Here is a 26,771-nt window from a genome sequence, read left to right as displayed (position 1 = left end):
ATTCTCTTGCAAAGAAAGCACGGATATCTCTGTGTCGAAATAAAATGGGTATCTCTTTAGTATGTTGGCAATGCAGAAGAAATGCACGATGCGCCTAGAACGCTCTGTATATTTGTAGGGCGTTCTTGGCAACCCCGGTTCTCTCTTTCGCTTTCAGCTAGGTTGCGAGTTTCGAGACTGCGAAAGAGGTGAACGTATTGTTTACCGACGTTCCATCTCGATGGTTTCATCGCCAAACGACGATGTCAGCAGAAATGGCGTTGCAAATAAAGCGAGGGAAGCGGGAAAGACCAGTGGATTCGCGCCACCGATTCGTTCATGAAATCGCGCTCTGCGTGCTCGTGTTTCCAAGTAGTAAAACCAGTCGACCGTTTATACAATCAAAAGATTTATTCGCCGCTATGATAGCAATTTCGGTCAGACTTCACCGATAACTCGCAATACATTTTTGGTATATATATTTATGTACATATAGAGCTGTTGACACAATTTTCTATCACCACCCCTTTTATAAAAGAAGTAAATTTGAACCAAAAATTGGAAAATTTATTGGAAAATATTATTTTAATCTTCTTTGAAAAATCTTTTTTTAAATTTATTTTTTTTTGTGTGTAGCAAAATATTTTTTAATTAAGATTATACTTAATATTATATATAGATATATATATATATATATATATATATATATACATATATGTATATAGTATGTGTGTATGTGTGATATTTATTTTTCGATTCAACAATGTTGAATCTTTGTTAATTAATGTCAATTTTGTACACTTAAAGTTCCGATTAAAATATATTCATGGAAATAAAATTCTTAACATATTCTTTAAATATTATTATCGTTTGTCTTTTTTTATTTTAAAATTTATTTTTTTTTTTTAATAAAAATGTCGAAATAAGAATAATTTTGAATTATAAATTACTGAAAATAAAGAGTTTTTCGTAACAAAATGATTAACTTTTATATATATAATTTTTCATTTGTAGTTGACATAATTTTCTATCATTATTCCTCTTTTATAAAAGACGTAGATTGAAACAAAAAAATGGAAAATACTAAAAATTTTAATCTTTTTTAAAATTATTATTTTAATTGGTTTTTAAGTTTATTTTTGTGTGTGGCGAAATATTCTTTAATAATAAGATTATATTAATATTCTTTAGTTATTGATTTGGAAGTAACATTTTGAAGATATTTAATTTATTGCATTTTGTAAAAATATAAAGTACAATGTACATATAATAAAATGTAAAGTACAAGTTATAATCAAACATAAAGCAAAATATACATAATAAAATATAAACAAGTAAAATATAATATAAACATGATAAAAATATGTAATAAAATATATAATAAAACAATACTTTTTTGTACAATAATTTTTTCAACAAGTACATGCTTTGGCTTTCTTAATCATTTTTCTACTTTAAAAAGGTGTCGATACACGCTTAATCACATACTCGTGCTTTTTTCGAAATATTAATGTAAAGGTTTCTTTGAACGATTATAATTCGCGACACAAAATTCAAGATAGAGTTTTATCTATAATTTTATGTGTCAAAAGTTTTATCGTATATGTGTATTTTAATATACATTTTTGTATGTATTTTACGTGTTTAAATGTTTTCTGTAAGACGCATAAAAGTTTTAAATAAAATTCTGTATTGAATTTTGTCGCGGATTATAGATCGTCTAAAGAGAGAAGCACTCGTATAAAATTTTGTATATATATTTAAATAAAATATATATCATCACTTACAACTTATAAAATATATAACTTATAAATAACTTATAAATAATTCATAACATATAAAATATAATATATCATGATTTTGTATTGATAAATTAGATTATTTATATATATAAAGTATAACACTCTGTGTTTTCAAAAGTGTGAAATAGTTTTAATATTTTTATCCCCCTATAAATTATGCGAAAATTATCCCGCGACGTATAATTTGTTTTCTTTTATTGCTGACTTATTGAATTGTTTATTACTCACCAATGGAAGAATCCATTGACGTAACAAATGATTTCAAGTCCAACAAGCGCCCCCTCGGCGCTGTCGATGTCACAGATAAACTTCGGGGCTCGCGGGTGCTGGTTGATGTTGTGGTTGCTGCTGCTGCTGCTGCTGCGGATGCGGTTGCTGATTCTGGGTTTGGTGTTGCTGCTGCTGCTGCGGTTGCTGCTGCGGTTGCTGCAACGTCTGCTGCTGATGGTGGCTATGGCTGTGACTATGGTGATGACTACTTTGTCGCGCCCTCAACATCTCGTATCTCTGTTTGTAAAGATCGCGCTCCTGCTGAAGCCTAGCCACATCGATCTTTGTGCGCTGAAGCTCGTTTTGCAAATTCCGATTGGTCGTCTCGAGGTCCTGGCGTTGCTGCAACCGTTTGCTGCGACAGTTTTGTGCGTAACCGCGATTCTTCAGCGTCCGCCGCTTCTGCTTCAGTCGCACGACCTTCGCATACCATTATAGGAGTTGTTACAATTAAACGGATATGTAATTTAGCGGTAATTTGGCATTTATGATCGACAGATTTTTGCAACAAAAATTGTGATATTTTTTTTAAGGCTCCTGGGTGCTCACCGCGGCCATATTGGAATCGTGACGTCAGAGGCGAGAAATAACACGTTGAGATTTCTTAGATGCCATTTCTAAATAAAAACATATTTGCATAAAATAACACTTATCTCTTTAATACACTTCTAAAAAACGCCGAAAACTATTCTTTTCTCTTGACAGTCAATCAACAACCGTAAAATGATCGAGATATCAGACTTTGACGTGCGGAATGACTGCGCATGTGCAAAGACCAGACGGACTGGGCCTCGTAATATTACATTTTACAGCTGTTGATTGATTATAAAGGGAAAAGCATAGTTTTCGGCGTTTTTTAGAAGTCTATTAAAGAGATCTTAAGTGTTATTTTATGCAAATATGTTTTTATTTAGAAATGGCATCTAAAAAATTTTAGCGTGTGTTTTCTCGCCTCTGACGTCACGATTCCGACATGGTCGGCAAGGTACCAGGAGCCTTAAATGTGAAAATATTATGTATTCCTTTCGCTCATCAATCATTTTTGAGTTTCACATATATTATAATGAATAGAATCCTGGGTCACATGCTTTGAATAACGTTGCGATAAATTTTAAATATTTAAAAACGTTCTTTATAAAAAAAAAGAAACAGAAGAAAATGAACTAATATTTCATTTACAAAGTAAAGGATGCAACCATTTCGATAATTGTGTAAATATTGATTGTTTAAACATGTTACAAACAAATATTGCATAGTTTTAGTAAAAGTATAAATTGCATAATTAAACATTTTTTTATTATTTATATAGTTTCCAAATTTCATTATAATAAATAATGTTTCCTTTATATGAATGTTTTTCTTATTTATTGTATTTTGAATTCAAACATTTATTGTTACTATTTTTATTAGATTTTATTTATATATAAATAATAAGACTTGTGTTTATAGTATTCTTTATTTTCTTTATTTTTTTTTATTCTAATTGATTTTATAGAAAATATTCGAAATGTTCTCATAATCCACATGTTCTTGATAAACTTTAAAAAAATTTTTTTAAATTCAAAAATTAAAGGATGATATTTTTTCCCTATAAAATATGAAAGCAATAAGAAAACCTACATTAAAACACAAGTCTTTTATTATATAAAAAACATAATAATAATTGTAACGATTTTTGAATTTAAAATGCAATAAGTGAAAAAAAATTACTTAAAAATCATATTATTTATTATGATTAAATTTATATTAATACTCTCTACAACATTTGTCATAAAAAAAATTAACTTTTATTTAAAAAATCAAAGATGTTTTTTATATTTTCAAATTTTATAAATAACTTATAAATAATAAAATTAAAAATTACAAAATATGAAATACATTTATATGAATCATATAATATATAACCCTATTCAAACTGCAATATTAGTTTAAAACACTTTCCGCTAAAATCAATATTTACAGAATTGTCGAAGTATTTTTGTTGCACGTCTCACTCTGTATATGATCCATAGGATGTGATTATATTTTTCTTGCAAAATTACTGGAACGGTTATATTTGTTTATAAATAATTCAGCTTGCTTGCTAACAGTTTAATTTGTTTATATCATTTTGCCAACAGTTTTGATTGCCAATTACGATTGTTTACAAACATTACAATTATTGCATACATCATAAAAATTAGATTATTCGAGCATTCCTTAATAAATAAAAAAATAGTAACTAATAGAGCTCTATAATTGTACAATTCCATAAAGATGATTTGATAAAGATTTGTAATTATTCACGAAAAACATGTTTGATTAATTTTACCATGCAGTTTAGTAAAATTCATCAAATATGTTTTATATTTTATTGTGATAGATATTATTATTTTTACTGTGATAAATATTAATCCGAGAAATTCTCATAAAATTCTTTCTATACCATATTATCCCACGATTAGCATGATTTTCAGGGTAAATTCTAAGAGAAAATTCTCTCTGTGTATTATTTTATTAATCCCTGAATCTTATTTTAAATGTAATATAATTATGTGTGTGCAATCTATATATTCGTAATAATGTCATGTGCACAAAGTATTAATGATATTTTATTTTATATATTGTAATATACATACATGTAATAAAGTCATGTGTGAAGTATGAATGTGCGCAATAATATTCTATGTGCAAAGTGTTAATACGATTTCTTATTTTATAAATATAATGTCATATGGGCAAAGTTTTATTGTAATTTCCTTAGTTTGCGTGCAATAATGTTATGTATGCAATCTGCGTGTGTACAATGTGCATGTGCGCTGACTTATGTTTGTATTTGAAATTATGAAAACATACACAATAATGTTTGGCAACATTAGTTTATAAACAACCGGTATTGTCGGCAATTAAAACTGTCAGCAAATTGATGTACGTAAACAAAGCTGTTAACAGTCGGGATTGTAGATGTATAAATAGAGTTTCCCCAAGTCATTGTAGAACAAATTTTCAGAGACTTAATTTTTCCACTTCAATGCAGTGAATCATGACTTATGTACGACATTCTATTATAAATTATAAATTTTATTGACGGTAATAAAATAATTATATCAATTTAAAATATATCAAAAGGTATAAAATAATTGTATCAATTTTACAATATATTTTAAGAAAACATTTATTACATATTTCTAGCGTCAAGATAATATCGCGCGACATTAGACCCCGATTTGAATTATTATTTTATATTTTACATTATTAATTATTTATTTGAAAATACGGTATGTAGATAGACATTTACCTTTGTGCAACAGTGCAGACGGGGAACACGAGACTTTTCACTCACCTGTTCCCGCGGACAGCCGTGGAGACGCTTGTTGAGCTCGCGCACCGAGAGCGACATTAGCAGCTCGTCGTCCATGAGTTCGTCCTGAGGATTCGAGCCATTGCAATTAGAGTAGAGGCCATTAGCCCCACGGTGGACCGAATTAGGCCCTTCGGCTCCGCAGGAACTGACGGAACAGACGCTCAAAGGTCTGCCGGGTTGCATCGGTATACCCTGCATGCTGTCTTCCATTCCCTGCATCACGCTGCTGGTGGGCAGCATCCCACCCCCTGCGCCCGGGCTGTAGTAATCTAGGTGATTCGACATCGTCAGGTATCCACCTACGACAGTGAGATAGAGAATTTTCTCTTCAAATTTATCCTAAAAACATGGGTGGGATAATATGGTATGGAAAGAATTTTATGAAAATTTCTCCGATTAATATTTGTCACGATAAAAAATAATAATATCTATCATAATAAAATATATATATGATATGTTATAGAACAAACCAAACAATGTAATAATTTTGTTTTTAAGGCTCCTGGTGCCTCGCCGACCATGTCGGAATCGTGACGTCAGAGGCGAGAAAACACACGCTAAAGATGCCATTTCGAAATAAAAAAATATTTCGATGAAACAGCACTTTAGATGGCTTTAGCACACTCTTAAAAAACGCCGAAAACTATCCTTTTCCCTTTATAATCAGTCAACAGCTGTAAAATGTAATATTATGAGGCCCAGTCCGTCTGGTCTTTGCATGCGCACTGCGCACATGCGCAGTCATTCCGCACGTCAAAGTCTGGTATCTCGATCATTTTATCGGTTGTTGATTGACTGTCAAGGGAAAAGAATAGTTTTCGGCGTTTTTTAGAAGTGTATTAAAGAGATCTTAAGTGTTATTTTATGCAAATATGTTTTTATTTAGAAATGGCATCTAAGAAATCTCAACGTGTTATTTCTCGCCTCTGACGTCACGATTCCAATATGGCCGCGGTGAGCACCCAGGAGCCTTCACTGCAAAAAATATAGTCATTCATAAAATAATAAATATCACTAAATAAATAATATTTAAATATATAATTTATTGTTATAGAAGGAAAAATAAAGTTAAAGAAAATAGTGTGAATATCAATGGATACTATATTTAGTAAAATTAATAAAAAAATTAAACTGTATAGTAAAATTAATCAAACATATTTTATATTTTATTGTAATAGATATTATTTTTATTGTGATAAATATTAATCAGAGAAATTCTTATAAAATTCTTTCCATACCGCATTGTCCCATGATTACCGTGATTTTCAGGGTAAATTCTAAGAGAAAATTCTCTCTGTGTATATCTATCACAATAAAATATAAAATATGTTTGATTAATTTTACTAAAATATATAATAAAATTTCAATATTTTTAAAATATGTTAAAAACTATGTTAAAAACTTCAGATTCTTTAAGTGTTTTAAATAGAATAGATGCCAAAAAAGTGATAAATATATAAAATATTTATATAAATTGTACAATGCAGCATAATATTTTCAATCTAGCTTCAATCGCTCATGATAATTTTAACATGCAGCATCGTAATTTTTAGCTTATTACCAAATATGATAAAATTTGTAGTGAATTTTACGGTAAAATATAACGAAAAATTCTTTTCGCGTATATAGGCGCCAGTTCCAAATTATTTATTAGAAAATCGTAAATTGAAAAAACTTTGATATGAATAATTCAGGTATGAAAAGGGTTGAGCGCAGATAGTTAGGCGTGATAAAATTGTTTTTAAATTCCTATTTTTAATTATTTTGAACGATTCGGTTCTTCCTTTGGATCGAATTCATTTATTATAAATATGTAATTTTTGAGCCTCAACAATGAATAATTTTATTTGATTTTAAAGCATTAAATATATAAATTTTATATCAAATATGTCTTTGAAGTTTGAAAAATTGTAATATGCTTATTTTTTGAATGATTAATTTAAACTATATACAATTCGCAGATTGAATGACATGAGTTATGTTTATATTCATCAGTATATAATTATATTTATTTAATTAAATATAAAAATTATAAAATGAATTAGATTTATTTACCTATAAAATATAAATAATTAATTAATTTTCACGATTACTTAATTAGGTGATATAGAACTACTGATTTCCTCATCTTATAAAAGTTACATGTGAAAAATCTTAAAGAATTTTGATCGAATTATTTACTTCGATCTAAACGAGATTAAGAAATATTCTTGTAGGATGACTAGAAAAATTCAAGCTATCTAAATTAATAATTTATTAATTTTTAATAAGACCCTCATCATATTTTATTTACCTTAAGAATAAAAAAAGTCGACATATAGACATGTCATAAACATATTCTTTGAGTTGTAAATATTTGCGTTCACAATAATAATTTATAAATATGCTTCACAAAATATATACACATGAGGTTGACATTATTTGTTGATAGAATACAATATATACATATATGTAGATTTGAGAATTAAGATAGCGTTTATCAATGCTAAAAATTTTTGAATGATTTCAATAGTAAAAAGTCGATATAAAGTATATATTGTTGAAAAAAATATTATTTATAATAATTTCTTTAATTAAAAAAAATTGTTGTTGCACTATTATCTTTCTGTGCAATTAACAATTCTTTCAAAAACATTCATAATGACAGAGTGCGTATAGACATTATGTATGCAAAAATAACGAAAATAATCTTTTGTAAACTCATCGTAAAATGAAATGTCGCGAACTTCCTGTCTATGATAGCATAAAATTACAATCACGCAAGCATTAAAACAACGAACGTTGTCACAAATGTCATTTTTGTCGACTTTATACATCTTTACTCCTCTAAAAATCACTTAACCGATGCACTGTTTCGTTAGTAATATGGAACAAATCAAAACAATTTAATAATTTTGTTTTTAATTACTGCAAAAAATATAGTCATTCATAAAATAATAAATATCACTAAATAAATAATATTTAAATATATAATTTATTGTTATAAGAAGGAAAAATTAAGTTAAAGAAAATATCAGTCTGAAGTGTGAATATCAATGTTGATTGATGAGTCGATCGAAACGTGTGACTTGTTTATTCGAATGTTATGACAATATGACAATATATATTGTCCTATATCACACACACAACGTATGTTGTTTTTCGTGTAATCTATTTCATCAAGAAAACATATTCCATGTTTATACGATCATTTTTCATCTTTATAACGAGTTGCATATACTTCTAAGATGGTCATCTTATTTCAGATCCACTCTGTATATAGAATTAAATACATTATAATTAATAAATTGAAAAGGCTCTAATATATAAATACAATATACATATATAAAGTCAATATAAATTTTGACAAAATTATGTATTTTGATATTTTTTACTAAAAAATTAATGACATGGTGAAACTTCTGATCTTATTTTTACTTTTTTAAAAATATTTTATATATTTTTTTAGTTTTTAAATATCTTTAAAAAATTTTTTTCATTAATTAAATGATTGCTCTCGAGTTCTTTTTAGCTATTTCATCGAAAACATCTTCAACAAAGTTGAATCATAAAACAACATAACTGATTTTTTTTAAATTTGAACACAGAATTTTCTCTTAAAATTTACCCTGAAAATCTTATTTTTTGTTGTGATAAATATTAATCAGAGAAATTGTCATAAAATTCTTTCCATACCATATTGTCCCACGATTACCATGATTTTCAGGGTAAATTTTAAGAGAAAATTCTGTGTTCGAATAAAGAAAAAAAAAAAATCAGTTTTATGATTTAACTTTGTTGAAGATGTTTTCGATGAAATGGCTAAAAAGAACTCGAGGGCGATCATTTAAACAATGAAAAATAAATTTTTTTGTGATAAATATTAAGAGAAACTCTCATAAAATTCTTTCCATACCATATCGTCCCACGATTATCATGATTTTCCGAGTAAATTCTAAGAAAAAAATTCTCTCCGCGAAAGAAAGGGGTTTTAACCCCAAACCCCTCCCCTAGGAGATCCGCCGGTAAAATTATGACATCACTCACCCGTGTGCCTGGTGGGTCGCGATAGATGCTGCAGCTCCTGGAAGTGATGATGCACCGGGGCGGTGGACCAGGACTCGTGATGGGGCTCCGGGGTCTGCTCCTGGGGACAGTGGGGTCTCAGGTCCAGGGGCTCCTGCCTCAGGGATTGGGTCAGCCAGCCCATGCCGCCGGTGCTCACTTGTATCTCGTCCTGCACCAGCGCAGCAGGCTGCTGCAGCTGCAGCAGGATGCCCCCGCGGTCGCGAGGATCGCGCGCGGCCTCCCGGTGATCCCGCTCGCCGCGATGCAGCTGCAGCGGCGGCGGCGAGGCCGAGACGGGCGGCGTATCCGGCGGCGTCCCCGGATGCGACAGCGTGGTGAGATGCGCCGCGGACACCGGCGGCGCCTTCACCAGGACCCCGTGCTGCACCTGAATGTGGGGCTGGCCGTACAGGGGATGGGGTTGCTCCAGCTCGTGCGCGGGCGGCGTCAGCGGCGTCAGAGTCAGACTCTGCGGCTGCACCTGACCCGGGAGCTGCACCACGTTGCTGTTGATCATCACCGTCGGCGAACCCATTCGTAGCTGCACCTGCAATATTAGGGAATTGAATTTTTAAAACGAGAAATTCTTTTTTCATTTGCATTTTTGTGTTAATTTTATTTTCACGCTTAATGCGATGAGAAATTTTCTCTTTTTTTTTCTAAAATTTTCGAATGCTTTTAAATGATTAGTAATTATTTTGGTTTAGCCTAATTTTATTCTGTTTTAGATTATGTAATTATAAATTTTTATTTTATTTAATTAATTAAAATATTTGTTTTAGTAATTTTTTTGTTTTTCAAATTACATATAATTTTCTGTTTTATTTTTCTTTTATTTGTGCGTTTATATCATTTTGTAATATGTATTTTTATATATTATTTTGAAAATGTAAATTATATTATGCTATATTTTTCTAGATTAAATATATTAATAAAATTATACTTACGCACTTAGTCGTACTATTCTAGTATTTATTAATTTTTGAATAAATTATGTACAATAGTATGTCGTTGATAAAAATGTATGGGAAAGAAAAGTAACATGACGAAATGCATAAGATGATTAACTCATTAGATACTTTTGATATAATAATAAATAATCTCTTGTGTAAGTCGAGTTCAATCTGTCTCAAGGAAAGTAGATAATATGATAAAATATATATATATATATATAATAAATATGATATAATAAAAATAATAATATTATGTCACCCCAAATATGATAAGAAATTCCGCAAGTAATATTTACACCGCAAAATGATATCTCTTGTAAATATTATTATTATGCATCATTCAATAGCAATTTTTCTCTTTTTTCGAAAAAAATAATAGATGATTAATGCTATATTTTTCAAGATATTTATATTGTTAAAATTATACACTTTTAATTGCACTATTCTAGTATTTATTAATTTTTGAATAAGTTTTACAATATTATGCCGTTAATAAAAATGTAAGGGGAAGGGAGATAAGAATGATAGAGAGTAAGATGACCCTCGTTAAAAAAAACTCCTTTAATAATAATAAATTTTTTGTAGCTCGAGTCCAATCTGTCTCAAGGAAAGTAAATAGCATAACAAAAAATCTTGGATGTGCACTAATGTAATTTTTTTGGTATTTGTTCATAAGAATTGTGACATAATTATAGTAAACACTTTCACTGTCTTTACGAAATCGCAGTACGAGGGAAAGTGAAAAAGTAAAAGAAAACATCTGAGAAATCAAAAGTTTTAATTGTACTTACTAAAGTAAAAAAATGTAGATTATTTTTCTATACAATCCCCCCTTCCTCCTTTCATTTCTAAGCACTTAATCCACCTTTAATTAGCTTTTGAATTTCGTCTTGGAAGTGACTTTTTGATTTTTCCCACCGAATTGCACTCTCGCACTTCTTTATCCAAATACGTGTCGGAAATGACTCTCTTCCTCGTAACATTTCCAAATACTTTTCTCAAAATTTCCAAACGATTCTGTTTGTCCAAGTCCGTCAGTTCAGGAACCCAGCGAAGCACAGACTTGTATAGCAAAACTTAGCGACTCGTGGATGATTGAAAGTGCTGGAGCCGCGGCTAATATACAACTCATTTGCAATTTCGTCAATTTTGATTTGCCGAATCACGAATCATTCGATCAACTGCCCCGATATTGATGTTTGGTCGTGGAAGATCTATTTGAACTCTTCACATCGCAGAGAGAAATCCGGTCATTTTTAAAATGATCTATCTAGTCATATAAATCATACTTGCGACTTGAACTTTCGTCATGTTGCTGCCGCTGCTGCAATCTGCAAATATAATTTTTCCAAGTCTTTCATCCCCCTCTGAGTTAAGAAAACACATCACTGTTTGCGCTTCTTCTTTTGGTGCGGTCAGACGACTCTCAGTGCGCTCATTTTAAATCGTTTTGAAATCATAGTAAAAGAAAGCTAAATAATAGAAAGATAAATCGCTATTCTTAGCAAGACACTGCGGAATATGATTTTAATAACACAGCAGTCAAACACGAACTAAAAACCAGAAATTGTTGCTACACTTTTTGACTTTTCCTCGTAACATATTAATATTTTCTATTTTTCCACATTATAATATTTTTATGAAACAAATAAATAAATTAATATGATAACTATGCAATTTTTACTGATTCTTTTTATTTTTGGAATAAAGTAATTGGATCTTATGTTTCAAATATGTAAATATTTTTCAATGTACTATTTGATTCTGTGTAATATTTGAATTTTTTAAAATTTCTTTAAATTTATTAAATGTGTTTCTAAATAATTAATGATTATCTTTGTTTTGACTAATTTAATTTAATTTTAAATTATATACTTAATAATTGTTTTTGTTTTAATGTTTCAGTAATTTCTGTTTTGTAAGACATAATTTTTTGTCTTATTTTTATTTTTCTTTAATTTATACGTTTAAATATTGTATTAAAATAATATAAAAAGTTTATCATTTCTTATTCACAAAGAAGTCCGTTTTTAACTTAACTTGGCTTTTTGTCGTCTTATATTATAGTCCAATACTAAAAGTTATCTTATCCGCATGGAGGAAAGATAACGGAATTTTTACGTTTTTAAAGAAATTTAAATTAAAAAAACTGTTTCATCTTAATTTTGCTTTATTTTAATTGTTTTATCAATTTTTCAATTTTTACTATATAAGTGTAGTAATAAGTAAAGTTTTGGTGAGTCTGTGTGTGAAAAATAAATATAATATGTATATAAATGTTATTTGATATGCTCTCAAATAAAGATATACATATATGTTATATTTTTATCTTATCACATTTATAAATTCTTTTTGCTCAAAAATTATATTAATATGTTATGATTAAAGGGGAAAAAGGCAAACTAGAGAAGAAATAACTAAAATAATTAATTTATTCTATTTCAATACAAGACACGTATACAAAGAATATTTTTTTCTACTATACTATATATTAAAAATATGTTTTAAGTAATATTTATCGCATCTTTGCCTATATAGAAAATCTGCAAATATAGATTCAAATAGGTCCAGTTTCAACAAGGGTTAATTAATGATAAAAAATGATAATACATCATTGTCAATGTTTAATATGTTATTGTATATTAGTGCTCAGAAGTTTTAAGTAATCGAACGATTCGAACGATCCAAATTTTAAGATTAAAATCTTAAATTATTCAGATTATCCGAATCTAAAGGTTTATTCGAGCTGTATAAAGTGTCTTTAGACGATATATTATTACGTAAAGTTAAACAATATATTGTGAATAGAGAACGAATAAAAGCTATTTATTTTTTACAATAAATATTAATTTTGCTCAACTTTTCAAACTTTGCAAACTTTTAAACTAATCGAAGAATTAATCCTTAAGGCTCCTGTGCTCATCGCGGCCATATTGGATTGTGACGTCAGAGGCGAGAAAGCACACGCTGAAAATTCTTAGATGCCATTTTTTAATGAAAAGATATTTCGATTAAACAGCACTTAAGATGGCTTTAGCACACTCTTAAAAACCCCCGAAAACTATCCTTTTCCCTTTATAATCAATCAACATCTGTAAAATGATCGAGATATCAGACTTTGACACGCGGAATGACTGCGCATGCGCAAAGACCAGACGGACTGGGCTTCATAATATTACATTTTACAGCTGTTGATTAATTATAAAGGGGAAAGGATAGTTTTCGGGGTTTTTTAAGAGTGTGCTAAAGCCATCTGAAGTGCTGTTTCATCGAAAAATTTTTTTATTTCGAAATGGCATCTAAGAAATTTTAGCGTGTGTTTTCTCGCCTCTGACGTCACGATTTCGACATGGTCAGAAAGGAGCCAGGAGCCTTAATTCAATTAAATAGAGAATAGAATATCAATAAAATGATTATTACGTTTATAATCATTGTTTTCTGACCGCTCTCTTTTATGAAAGACAGTCACGTGCAATATCATGTTAATCTGGCAATCACGTGTTAATCTGACAGTCACGTGTTAATCTAACAATCACATGATAATTTCACTTACAAAATCACGATATAATTGGTTTACACATTAAAACGGATAATATTTTGCTCACGTGTACTGTATGCTGTACACATTTTAAATAATAATATAATGTGTGTAAGATAACATCTCTCTCTCTCTCTCTCTCTCTCTCTCTCATCCGGTCATAAAATTAAACAGAATATTTCAGAGATCTAACGAAAAATATTTCACACATACTTTTATGGATTTTTACATTTTAATTACTTTAGAATTGGAATTTTTCTGAGAAAAAACGGCTTAGAAAATTGTTGTCTGTCGTAAACTTTTCCAATTTTATATAACGCGAGAAATATCGTTACAATCAATCTTGAAATTATAAATCTGCTAAAATAAAACCCATTCGAGATATTTAATATAATATAAGATTTTGTTTTGTATTTGCACACACATGTAAAATTTAAAATTCGTAAAATATTTTTTATATATTTTAAAATGTTTAATTTACTCAAGTTTTTAATTTGTCTTTTTTATAACACATTGCATAATTCTGTGTAATTTTCTTTATATAATAATTGCATTTATCTAGATGCAGCGACAGATATAAAAAAAATTATATATTTACATTATTTTATATTTATTGTATAGGAGCTATTTCGTGTATGTATGAGAGAGATACTAAAACTATCATTTTATTTTTAAGTTGTAGTGATTTTTTGGTACCTTTGTTCTGTATATTTTTAATACGAGCGATTCAAAACAAAAGCGCAGACTAAGCTTATAATTAATAATACAGAGAAGGCACTTTAAATATAAAATCCTATACAAAATAAGTTCTATTCCTGCACTATATAAATTGTGAGTTTTTCTATTTTTAACGTTATATAAGAAGTTTAATATTACGTAAAATAAAAAAATATAAATCTCTATAAAAAAGAGCATCATAGAAAGTTAGGTCATTATTAAACCGTTCAAAATTTTTTTCTCCACTATTTCTTTCTGTCATAAATTGCGAAGAGAAGAGAGAGAAATGAGAGAACCGAGATCTATCTTGTGTACATAGTGTTAAATTTATTTATAAAAAAATTCCTATATACATATATGCAACCAGATGAAATATTTTCTCGTTCTAAATCAAGTTAAAAAATTTCGCCAAGCGCAGATATATCTCAATCTGAGATATTTTCAGGAACTCGGTTCTTACATAGGGCTCTTACCTCTCGTTTGACGTCGGCGGGATCCAGATGATCGAGAACGAACTCCTGCACGTATTCCCTCGCTAGATGGTCTTCGGCTTCCATCTTAACCTCGTCGACCTCTACTTCCACTTCCTCTACCGCGTCAGTTGCGGTCGCATACGTGATCGTCTCTTGCTTGCTCCACCGCCTCCGCCGTCTCCACCACCTCCTCCACCGTCTCCACCGTCGTCTCCACCGTCGCTGCCTCCACCACCCGAGCAACTCGTGACTGTTGTTTGTTGCGTTGAAACTACTTTTTTTGGTCGAATATTTCACCGAAGAGGAGAAACTAGACGGATGACATGTGCGGATCCGCCTGGCCACGTGAGCAGCAAACCCGAGTTTCCAAGTTTCCACAAGAAAAGTCTTCACCAATTAGCTACCGAAGGAAGATACCGATGCAAGTTCACCGAAAGCAATGCATTCCGATTTGTCAACAGTAGACGATGGCTTCTTCTTCCTTTCTGATTCCAGTTTTGCTACTAATCATGCTTTGATCTTTAGGTTTTAATTTCGATTCGAGCACTAGATTTTGGGGATTATGAAGAGATTCCCTCATGCGATATCTCTGTCTAAGGAGCACGCAAATCAGTTGCGCAGGCTTGGACGGTAGTAGATTAAATGACTTGACGAAGGGTCTTCCTTCGGAAGGAGATGATGGCGTTGTAACAACTTGCTTTTCGCAGGTCAAGTGAAAGATTAATCGCTCTACCGGAATCCCACGATGAAACCAAAGTCAAGATAGATTAGACAATAAATATAGAGCGATATTATGTACCAAGTCGTTAGCATGTATCAATTAATTAAGAAAAGAAGGAGACCTCACTTTGTTTATTCTCGCGAGTTTCTCTATTATTTATGTTTTACCATCACTTTCCAACACTGCGCGTTGATCTTCTCACAATAATCACAATATTCATCCGCTAAGCACCAACACTTGAACACTTTTCCCGCTAAAAAAGAAAAAAAAAAAAGAAACGAATCTCTAGCTCAATCTGTTCGTCTTGTAGTCCTATTTGCGACTATCGTGCTTTCGCAATCAATCGTGGTTCCTGTTTTTTTTCTTCCTCCACTGCTCAACAAGATCCGAGAAATATCTAATCAGCGAAACCTCGTAGATCGAACGCTGCTGACTCCACCCCCCGAAATCGATTCGTGGATCAAACGTACCTCCCCTTCCCCGTCGAGAGATCCCCCGCGCGAATGTACACACTATATTTTTTATTTCTTTTGTTTTTCAATTTTCGCGCTCCTTAGAATGAAATCAGCGAGGAAAGGACGAAGAAGAGCTGAAGAAAAAGCGCGTTCGAGGAAGAAGGAGAAAAAGCGATCGCGTGACAGACGGCAGTAGATACGCCGTCGGAGTGATGACTGGTCAGACGTACGCCAAGAGTGGATGCAGGTCGCGTTCTTCGCGCGCAGGGCATTCAAGTAGTGACGTCACTCGCGGAGTGGGCGTGGCCGCCGCTGTTCGGTCCTCCGAGGCGCCCTGCGATTGGTGGGCTCCGGATTGCGCCGCCATTTGCACACCTCCCCCTATTCACCCCCACCGAAAACCCTGGCGTAAATCTCTTTTGCCGCGTCGCGCAGCGCGCAGATCCGGTCATCCGGAGGTACCCCCATTAATTTCTAAAGTGATTATTATAATTTTTCAGTCGAGCGTGATCGCGTGCAAGTTCTACCCTTGCGCCTCTCCCCCCCCTTCCCCGCCTTTCTCTGCCCTCTCTTGCTTCCTCTCTCTTTCTCTCTCTCGAGTGACTCGGCTCTGATATTGCGTCTCTGACATAAAGCTCCAACGCTACCCTCCTTTCGTCTCTCTTATAGGATGCGCCGTATCGCGGTTTTTCACTTCTTTCCTTCTGAATTTCAATTTACCGGCGGTCGGTACGAGTGACATTTTATCTAGCAATTGCGATCTCGAAACAAATGAGGCACGATCTTCTCTGCGCGGAGGCTCATCGCAACGATCGAGGACAGGTCACGGGCTGTCTATGACGCGTCGTTCTCATTTTAAGAGAAGGAGGGAGAGAGAGAAGCGCGAGGCAGATAAATACTCTTGCTGGGGGGGAATTTGGGTGTCTGATCACTGATTAAATGCCTGATTAAAGAGATATTGGTCTATCCATGGGTATTTGAATTTCCGTGCACCCGGAAGAGAGCATCCACGAAAGCCTAGGAATTTAAAACTTATCTTGAGGAGATTGATTGCTGCGCGCGATTTGTTTCATGTTTGCGAATCGTCTTTGACATAGTTAATGAAATGACCTTGTTTCTATCGTCAAACACGTGAATTCATGTCGATATTTTACTTTAACACTATAAATGTATATAATTTATATATATATATATATATATATATATATATATATTTATTTATTTACTTTGTATATATTCAATAAAATAAGCAAGAAAATCTTAATAAAAATATACTTCCTAAAATCAATACTTATTGAAATATGAACGGTTTTATTATCCCTACAATCTACGTGATTTTCTCCCAATTCAATAAAAAATTCAACTCTTTATCATAAAAAATGCGTAGTCTTAAAAGAATTCTGCTTTTATTCATATTACGAGCATTTCGTCAATTCGTCAATTTTATAAAGTATCAAGTTCGAACATTCTTTATATTTAATGTCGGAATGTGGCTAAAACTCCGCTACACACATTCTCAACAGTGTTGATTTATTTAAGAAAGTATTTTAATAAAGGTTATATCATTAATAAAATTAATGATAATGTGTGGAATGAATTGTGTTTTACGACACACTGATAGTAGACTTATATCATGATGGGTCTTATTTTTATCATCGTTTATATTTTGATAAACATTCAATTTTAGAAAGTTTGTTTATTAAGATTTTCTTGTTTATATATTCTGATTATTCTCAATGCTAAAAGTTTGCAATCCTTTTTCTGAAACATCCTGTATACATATTTTAATGCGTATGTTGTATATGAAACAGTTAACAAAAATTTGTCGAGAAATAAAAATCCGCTATTGTTATAATTTCTACAAAATAGGTGTGTTGGATAATGTAATTGTAGAACTTTATATTATAGTTCTCTCTATATTATAGTTTTTCGACATTTAATTATAAGTACGTGCGCGCGCGTTGAAGGAAATAAATATAAATCATAATATTTCTTGAAAAAAGTGAATTTCTGTTCCATTGAAATAATAAGAGAGCAGCAAAAACTAATTCATCGATAATACATACAATTATTATTTCTTATCAAATTAAATTAAGCAAGAAAATTAATCTTATCTAATTAAATTAAGTTTATCTTTCTTCTGATTTTAATTATGTATATATTATTATAAACATTAATTAATAAACATAAACGTTAATTTACACAAATATAAACATAAATATTAATTTACATATATAAATATAAATTAATAAACATAAATATTAATTTATAAAACTTGCAAAATTTTATTATTAACGTTTCAATAATAAAATTCACATGTGTAAAACTATAGAATAATTATGTAATTATATACTATATATATAAAATTAACTGATGCATTTTAAATTTATAAACAATTTGACAGTTTTATAATTTTCTCATCTCTAATCTAACAAATATTTTTATATGACCCAAATGCATTATGAATTATTACTGAGAAAAAGATAATTCAGTTCTTAATCCGATTAATTATATATTAATTATACTCAGTTATTATTAAATAGTACTTGCAAATGACATATGATTATAACTTTCTACAAAATAGTAGTATTCTTCAAAGATTTGATTAGCAAAGAAGTTTAAGCTCCCTGAGAATGTTTTTGCGAAATAGGTGCAAATTCTCAGTCACGTTCTTTTAAAGACATTTACCAATCTGCTTTTTATACTATACAGTTCATACTATATTCCCTTATGCATTTTTTAAACGTCTAGACTTCAAAATGCTTCACACTGAGAGAATTTTCTCTTAGAATTTACCTTGAAAATCATAGTAATCGTGAAACAATATGGTATGAAAAAAATTTTACGAGAGTTTCTCTGATTAATATTTATCACAATATATCACAATAAAAATAATAACATCTATCACAATAAAATATAAAATATGTTTGATTAATTTTACTAAACTACATAATGAAATTAATCAAACATATTTTATATTTTATTGTAATAGATATTATTTTTATTGTGATAAATATCAATCAGAGAAATTCTCATAAAATTCTTTCTATATCATATTGTCGTGCGATTATCTTGATTTTCAGGATTTTAAATTCTAAGAGAAAATTCTCTCTGAATGTCAAATCTTTCCTATACGCGTCTTTCTACATTTCTTGCTTTCTTCAACTTTAAGGTCTGTCTCTTCCAGGGTTTGAAAAAACCCGGATTTTTTTTAAAAGCCCAGCCCAGTGGTTTTTTTTTTTAAAAACCGGGTTTTTTTGGGGTTTATTGGGTTTTTTTTGGGGGTTTTATTGAGTTTTTTGGGATTTTGTTGGGTTTTTTAATTTTTTAAATTTTATTTTTTATAATTCGCTAATGATTAAGAAAATTGGCTATTTAATTGGCACAATTCCTTATTATAAATTAATTTTTATTTAATTTTTTTTATTTATTAATGTAATAGACGTATATAATACATAGTCTATAGTCTGTAGTCTATACACTGTATAGACTTCATTTATAATATTATTAAATTTTTAGCATTTTTGGATGGGTTTTATAAATGGGTTTTTAAGTAAGTTTTTTAAAGTGGATTTAACCCAATAAAACCCACCGGGTTTTATTGGGTTGGGCCCACTTAGTCAAACCCTGGTCTCTTCTCTAATCGAGCACAGCCGAGCGAGCACCATCATCATCCAGCGAAAACTCGAAATAATGACAAGCGAGTCACTATTTCGAGTTTTCGCTGGATGATGATGATGTTCACTCGGTGACGTCTGTCGATGATGGTTCATGAAGTGACAATAGGTCTGGCCATTTCGTTGAGCGCAAGGAATTTGTCGACGCTGCAGTTCAACATCCTCCGTCCATCGTTTCCTTCCCGCGTTTTACCTTCGCCATTTATTCGCGCTCGATATATGCCATTCGATTTCTTAGTGTAACAAGTGTCGGAAATTTTCCACCCGTCGAGATGCACTAGTTGCACGAAATACAGCACTCTCTTGTCCACTATACGCGTACTTTTTAAAATTAATAAAATTTAATTAATGCAGAAAAGATTGTCTTATATTTATCAAATTTATAAAATTAAGAGAAAGCGAAATTGCGCAGATTTTTTTACATTATTTACATTATTAGAATATTTAAATTCTATAATAAAAGAAATTTCAATCGATGCTCTCTCTTTTTTGAAAACCTCTCGGATCAATGATTTTATTTATGGACGTAAACTTCCGAAAAATACACCTTTTCATTATTTATATTCCATTTGTGCGGATGTATTAAAATATTTATGTAAAAGTAAAAGTTTATTAAAATATAAACTAAAATTATAAAATATAGACTAAAATAAAATGATAATAAAATTTTTTAAATAAATTTAGATTAACATAAAATTTAATATAACAATTTTTTGTTCAAATTTTTCGAAGCTTATTAGGTCTATGAGTGCTTAATGGCTTAATGATAAATAATAATTATAAAAACCTTTTCGGGAGTTACTATAATTATTGATCGTGATCTTGAAATTTATATATCAAGATTGTTAAGATAAAAAATTCTCTTGTCTAAAAATGTTATTTGTTTTAATTTTATTTGAACTTGTATCGTTTAATTTGACATCTGTCAAAATATGACAGATGCATCAATAACATTGACATATATGTTACATGTGACTTAACTTTTCAGAAAATAAATGTGTCTCAGATATCTCTTAAAATATATCGATTTGTACTATCTTATTATTTTGTTTTAAAATATGAAAAATTATCATCGAAGAGGAAGAAAAGAAGCAAATAAAATTCAAAATAAATTGTTTATCAATCAGAGAAGTATAATTATATTTAAAATATAGCTTGACAGAAAAGTGACGAACTTTTTTCTACCAATTCATAATATGTTTCTAAACATGCTTAAAGAATATTTAATTTAATAATGTTATTTTATACTAGAAAATTTGGTTAATACAGTTTGATAAAAAAATTGTAATCAATATAACAATGCAAAGCGAATTGACGAATATAATCTAGTTATGAATATAATCAGTATGTCACTGCACTTTATGTCAGGTCTTTTCATTAATTACAACGCGGTCGCGTGCGTATACACCCTTGTTGCAATTCGTTATGCTCGTTGAAGCGCATAATTGAAATTGCTAATAGCATAGTTTCCTTCCCACAAAAACACAATCGTAATTTCTAGTACAACAACTCGATTGTAACAATCAATTTCGAACAGAGTTCGAATTTCTGAAAAAAAAGAACAAAATTTCAAAAATCCTGTTTATTACTATAACATTAACATTGTGTAATATATTCTACAAGCCCTAATTATTTGTACTATTATTCTCTTTGTCGCAATTATTTTAACAATTAGATTAATCAAAGTGTATTTATGTATGGATAATATTAATTATTATTAACAAAACAAATTAACAATATTAATTTTTAATTCTTCGATCAAAATCACTTTTGTTTTTAAATATTGATGTATATTTTTTTTTCTATAATAGAGTCTTTTTAGTAATTAGTGTATAAAAATATTAAAATCATTAAAATATCAATTACACACACTTTATAATTTATTTTAACATATTATATAACATATTATCTTTTATATACACAAACATATATGCATTGTGTATATCTTCGTTAAATTTTGTGTAACACATCATTAAACTTATAAATTTGTTCAAAATATCAGTATAATTTAACAAAAAATAATAATTTATATATTTGTTATCTACAGAATGTGTCTCACAATCTCCGTATAATACTTTAATTGTGCATTCTAGAGATAAAATAAAGTCAAATTCTCTTAATATAAAAATATATCGATAAAAATTCAATTGTCAATATAATAGGTTTTGAGTTATAAGCAATCAAAGTTTGCCACTGATACGCGATCTGTCATCTGTCATTGATTTTTACACGTCAGGTGATATCGATTTTTTCTACACAGCTGATTTTATTGTTTCTTATGTGTGCTCGTACTATGTATGTATGTACATGTACGATGGTCAGTTAATATTAACAAGTTATTATTATAAGCAACATATTTAATTCTTTTTTAAATATTTTAAATAAAAACAATTTAAATAGTTGATTTAATTATTACATTTAAATAGACTAATAAACTTAGTATCTTCATACGCACATATTTAAGAAACGAAGTTTATTTTTGTTTTGATCGGGGAGAAATATTTGTGAAAATTAATTTATTTATTACCTGTTTTGCAGAAATCAATAACAGATAACGGATCAGTGTGTAAATGTATAGTTACGGGCCTGGGAAGTTTTACGCAATATCTCTTATTGGCTGACACTTTGCTCATTTATAATTCCAAAACCACTATATCTCGATATTTTCATATTGTTGAATGTTTGATTTTATTTTATCTCTAGAATACTTTTAAAATGATAGTTAAAATATTATACAGAGATATTAATATTATTGAGACACTCCGTATAGCTTTTCCTCTTTAAAGCGTAGTTTCTAATAAATTTTTTATTTTCAATTATACACACATATGTATATGTGTGGGTGTTTATTTTTTTTTTTAAATATAAACATAAAATTATTTTAAAATAATATCTGCCTTAAATTTAAAAACAAATAATATTCCATTATTTATTTGTTCAAACATTCATTTAAGCTTTAATGCAAATTGTAAAACATTTTTTATAAAAATATGCACAATGTATATTTTGCGATCTAATGCTTTATCTATTTATTTATATAGATTCTTTGATAAATCTTGGATCTTTTTTTAAAATTCAATTGTCAACAAAATTCAATTTTATAAACAATTACAAATAGAGAATTTATTGGAAACTTCAGAGAAGAAGATGCAAGGCTATAGAATAATCAATATAGTGAAATTTTATTTATTTTATTAAATTACACAGATATGAATTGAATAGAGAAAGAGAAAAAGATGTGTAATTTAAAGATTAATAACAAAGTTAGTTATCGTTAAAAATTTGCAACAAATAATGAGATTATCATGTTTTTCTGTCAACAAAACATGGTCTACAGAGTTGAAGATTACGTGTCTTCTGTATAGTAAGAAATAAAAACATGGACGATATAAAGTGCATATGTAAGAATCGAAATAAGGGAGAAACCGGCGTTAATTTCAAGAGTTAATCTTCTTCCGTCCCGCAAATTAAAAGCAATCAGTCGCGGCTCGCTTTTGCAGCTTTCAAAGAGGCTAAGTTTATGGAGAAATTTCGAGATGAGGCTCACAGCAAGATTAAGGCTACGGCTATGGCTACGGAATTGGGAGTAAAGGTGGTGGTGAGGACGCGCAGGAGAAGAGGAGGAAGATGAGGGAGAGTGCTGAGCCAGCATAGCCCGCTTGCCAGCCTGCACATCGATACCAACCAGTCAGCCGGCAAACCAACCTATCTACCAATGAACCCACCTCTACAATCGATAGAGAAATTTTTCTTCCAGGCAGAAAGTGTTACTGTACGCGTTGATCCAAGTGCAATCGAAATTTCACGCGTCATTCGATTGATCCTCTTCAGCATCATTTTGCGAAACTACGGTGTAAGGCACTTGATAATTTTATTTCTCCACTAATCCTGCATGTTAGAAGAAACACGTACAAATATATTTCTTAATTTTCATTTTATGCTACAAGAATATATAGTTTGTTTATTATAAACTTTTCTCTTTTTCTTTTTTCTTGTTGATTTTACTTTTTATATAATGTATGATATACGAATTATATATATGTTGGAAAGTTTAATAATTTATATATTTATATTTAATAATTATATTAATCATTTTATATTTATAATATAATTATTCGAACATTATTATTATCTTTTATAGTATCTTTTTGTTGAAAAAAGATGGAAAAAATTAACGGACCGAAGAAATTAATTTTAATAAAAAAGAATTGACACTTGATAATTTTATTTCTCCACTAATCCTGCATGTTAGAAGAAACACGTACAAATATATTTCTTAATTTTCATTTTATGCTACAAGAATATATAGTTTGTTTATTATAAACTGTTCTCTTTTTCTTTTTTCTTGTTGATTTTATTTTTTATATAATGTATGATATACGAATTATATATATGTTGGAAAGTTTAATAATTTATATATTTATATTTAATAATTATATTAATCATTTTATATTTATAATATAATTATTCGAACATTATTATTATCTTTTATAGTATCTTTTTGTTGAAAAAAGATGGAAAAAATTAACGGACCGAAGAAATTAATTTTAATAAAAAAGAATTGACACTTGATAATTTTATTTCTCCACTAATCCTGCATGTTAGAAGAAACACGTACAAATATATTTCTTAATTTTCATTTTATGCTACAAGAATATATAATTTGTTTATTATAAACTTTTCTCTTTTTCTTTTTTCTTGTTGATTTTATTTTTTATATAATGTATGATATACGAATTATATATATGTTGGAAAGTTTAATAATTTATATATTTATATTTAATAATTATATTAATCATTTTATATTTATAATATAATTATTCGAACATTATTATTATCTTTTATAGTATCTTTTTGTTGAAAAAAGATGGAAAAAATTAACGGACCGAAGAAATTAATTTTAATAAAAAAGAATTGACACTTGATAATTTTATTTCTCCACTAATCCTGCATGTTAGAAGAAACACGTACAAATATATTTCTTAATTTTCATTTTATGCTACAAGAATATATAATTTGTTTATTATAAACTTTTCTCTTTTTCTTTTTTCTTGTTGATTTTATTTTTTATATAATGTATGATATACGAATTATATATATGTTGGAAAGTTTAATAATTTATATATTTATATTTAATAATTATATTAATCATTTTATATTTATAATATAATTATTCGAACATTATTATTATCTTTTATAGTATCTTTTTGTTGAAAAAAGATGGAAAAAATTAACCGACCGAAGAAATTAATTTTAATAAAAAAGAAACATCCAAGAATTTACATAAATACATATTCATTATTTATTACACTATATATTTTATTTTATATTTTATTATTTTTTATATTATTTTATATTATATTTTGTATTTTACATATTATATATTTCACTGTTATTATATATTTGTGTTACTATATGTGTATATATACATATATACCTACTTATATGTAGTAATATAAATTTTTTAAACAAATTTATTATAAACAAAGATTAAAATAAAAATTGTTAAATTCTTTCAAGTATTTAAAATATATATAAGGATAATTGCAATTAAAATTATAATTTTAACAAATGTTTAAATGTTATATATACATATACATATATATTTTAAATCTTATTTTATGTATAAATGTCTTTACAAAAATTATAATATGAAAAGTTGACAACAGAATAAGTTCCATATTTCATAAAATTTCATAACGCTATATAGAAAATGTTTTAGAGTACGCATGGCAAACACGATTTCCGGGCTGATTTTTCAATATTCTTTGCTTTTTTGCTTATAGTTTTCCCTGTTTTGTGATGAAGATCACCTTGTGCAGCGATGTCACAAAAGTCCTAAGGTTATCATACGATAGCTATATTATCATACTTTACTGTCGCAATAGAATTTTTAAGCCTATTTTAAACTGTCCATAATTTGCGATAGAATTCGAAACAAAGTTTCAAATACTTAATGTAATTTACTATATTGTAAACAATATATAGAAACCCTACATTTGTGGAATCGTAATTATATCTATAAAGTTAATACTCTTATACATATAATATACATAATAAACTGACAGATTTATAATAATTATATTATACCATGCAAAATTTTGATTACGTATGCTATCGCTGCTACAAATTGTTATCATAATTGTGATAGTTTGTAATGACAAACCAAGTTTTCTTCCTCGAGAGGATACTCACTAACAGAGTATAAGAGATAAATAATTTTTATATCACATCCTTATTAAATTACCGTGTACGTGCGTTAATCTACTTATAGGATTATAATAAAACGAAAAGGCTGTAATATATAAATACAAAACTTGGGAAATGCAGAAATTAGGTGCAAGTTAGGTTTTTTTTATTTATCTCAAATATCAAATTAAATAAGGAAGATTTTAATATGTAAAATATAAATAAAATAATATATAAAATAATAAAATATAAAATAAAATATATAATATATAATTATAATATGAATATATATTTATGTATAAATTCTTAAATGTTTCTTTTTATTAAAATTAATTTCTTCAATTAATTTTTTTCGGTCTTTTTTCAAAAAAGTTATTATAAAAGGTGATAATAATGTTTGAGTAATTATAAATACAAAATAAATAATAAATAAATAATAAATAAATAAATAAATAATAAATAAATAATAAATAAATAAATAAATAATAAATAAATAAATAAATAATAAATAAATTATAAGATATCATGAGAGACAGAATTGAAAGTGAAGGAAACGATTTGTAATCCTTCATACATTATTTTAATCTGAATATATAATTAGTAATGC

The 26,771-nt window shown here is 28.9% G+C and overlaps 1 protein-coding gene and 1 long non-coding RNA gene across 5 annotated transcripts in view; one reads left to right on the top strand and one right to left on the bottom strand.

Annotated features, from left to right (window-relative positions):
* LOC145934783 (uncharacterized) overlaps nucleotides 1-5,456 on the top strand; it is a 65,091-nt gene extending 59,635 nt beyond the window's left edge. For both annotated transcript variants that reach the window (XR_014425106.1, XR_014425105.1), the window contains one exon: nucleotides 5,342-5,456. This is a non-coding gene — a long non-coding RNA (uncharacterized LOC145934783). The remainder of the gene's footprint in view (nucleotides 1-5,341) is intronic.
* On the bottom strand, nucleotides 1,232-15,513 carry Tj (Maf family bZIP transcription factor traffic jam). 3 transcript variants are annotated; one of them, XM_083035526.1, is made up of 4 exons: nucleotides 11,186-11,679; nucleotides 9,421-9,988; nucleotides 5,329-5,693; nucleotides 1,232-2,471 (listed from the first exon to the last, which is right to left on the bottom strand). In XM_083035526.1, exons 2-4 carry the CDS (start codon nucleotides 9,974-9,976, stop codon nucleotides 2,079-2,081), a joined length of 1,314 nt encoding a protein of 437 aa, XP_082891652.1. In that variant the 5' UTR covers nucleotides 9,977-9,988; nucleotides 11,186-11,679; the 3' UTR covers nucleotides 1,232-2,078. The 3 variants fall into 3 exon arrangements, with proteins under 3 accessions (XP_082891652.1, XP_082891653.1, XP_082891651.1); XM_083035527.1 differs by lacking the exon at nucleotides 11,186-11,679 and adding an exon at nucleotides 15,123-15,513 and having other exon boundaries at nucleotides 1,238-2,471; XM_083035525.1 differs by lacking the exon at nucleotides 11,186-11,679 and adding an exon at nucleotides 15,123-15,345 and having other exon boundaries at nucleotides 1,246-2,471; nucleotides 5,374-5,693.
* Between the last annotated feature and the right edge of the window lie 11,258 nt (nucleotides 15,514-26,771).

This window comes from Prenolepis imparis, unplaced genomic scaffold (assembly GCF_030444845.1).
Source record: "Prenolepis imparis isolate NDT839.2.m4 unplaced genomic scaffold, iyPreImpa1.0 SCAF_4, whole genome shotgun sequence".
In the NCBI taxonomy this organism is placed as follows: domain Eukaryota; kingdom Metazoa; phylum Arthropoda; class Insecta; order Hymenoptera; family Formicidae; genus Prenolepis; species Prenolepis imparis.
The sequence above is the reverse complement of the archived record's forward strand: the minus strand, read 5'-3'. Positions and strand labels throughout refer to the sequence as shown.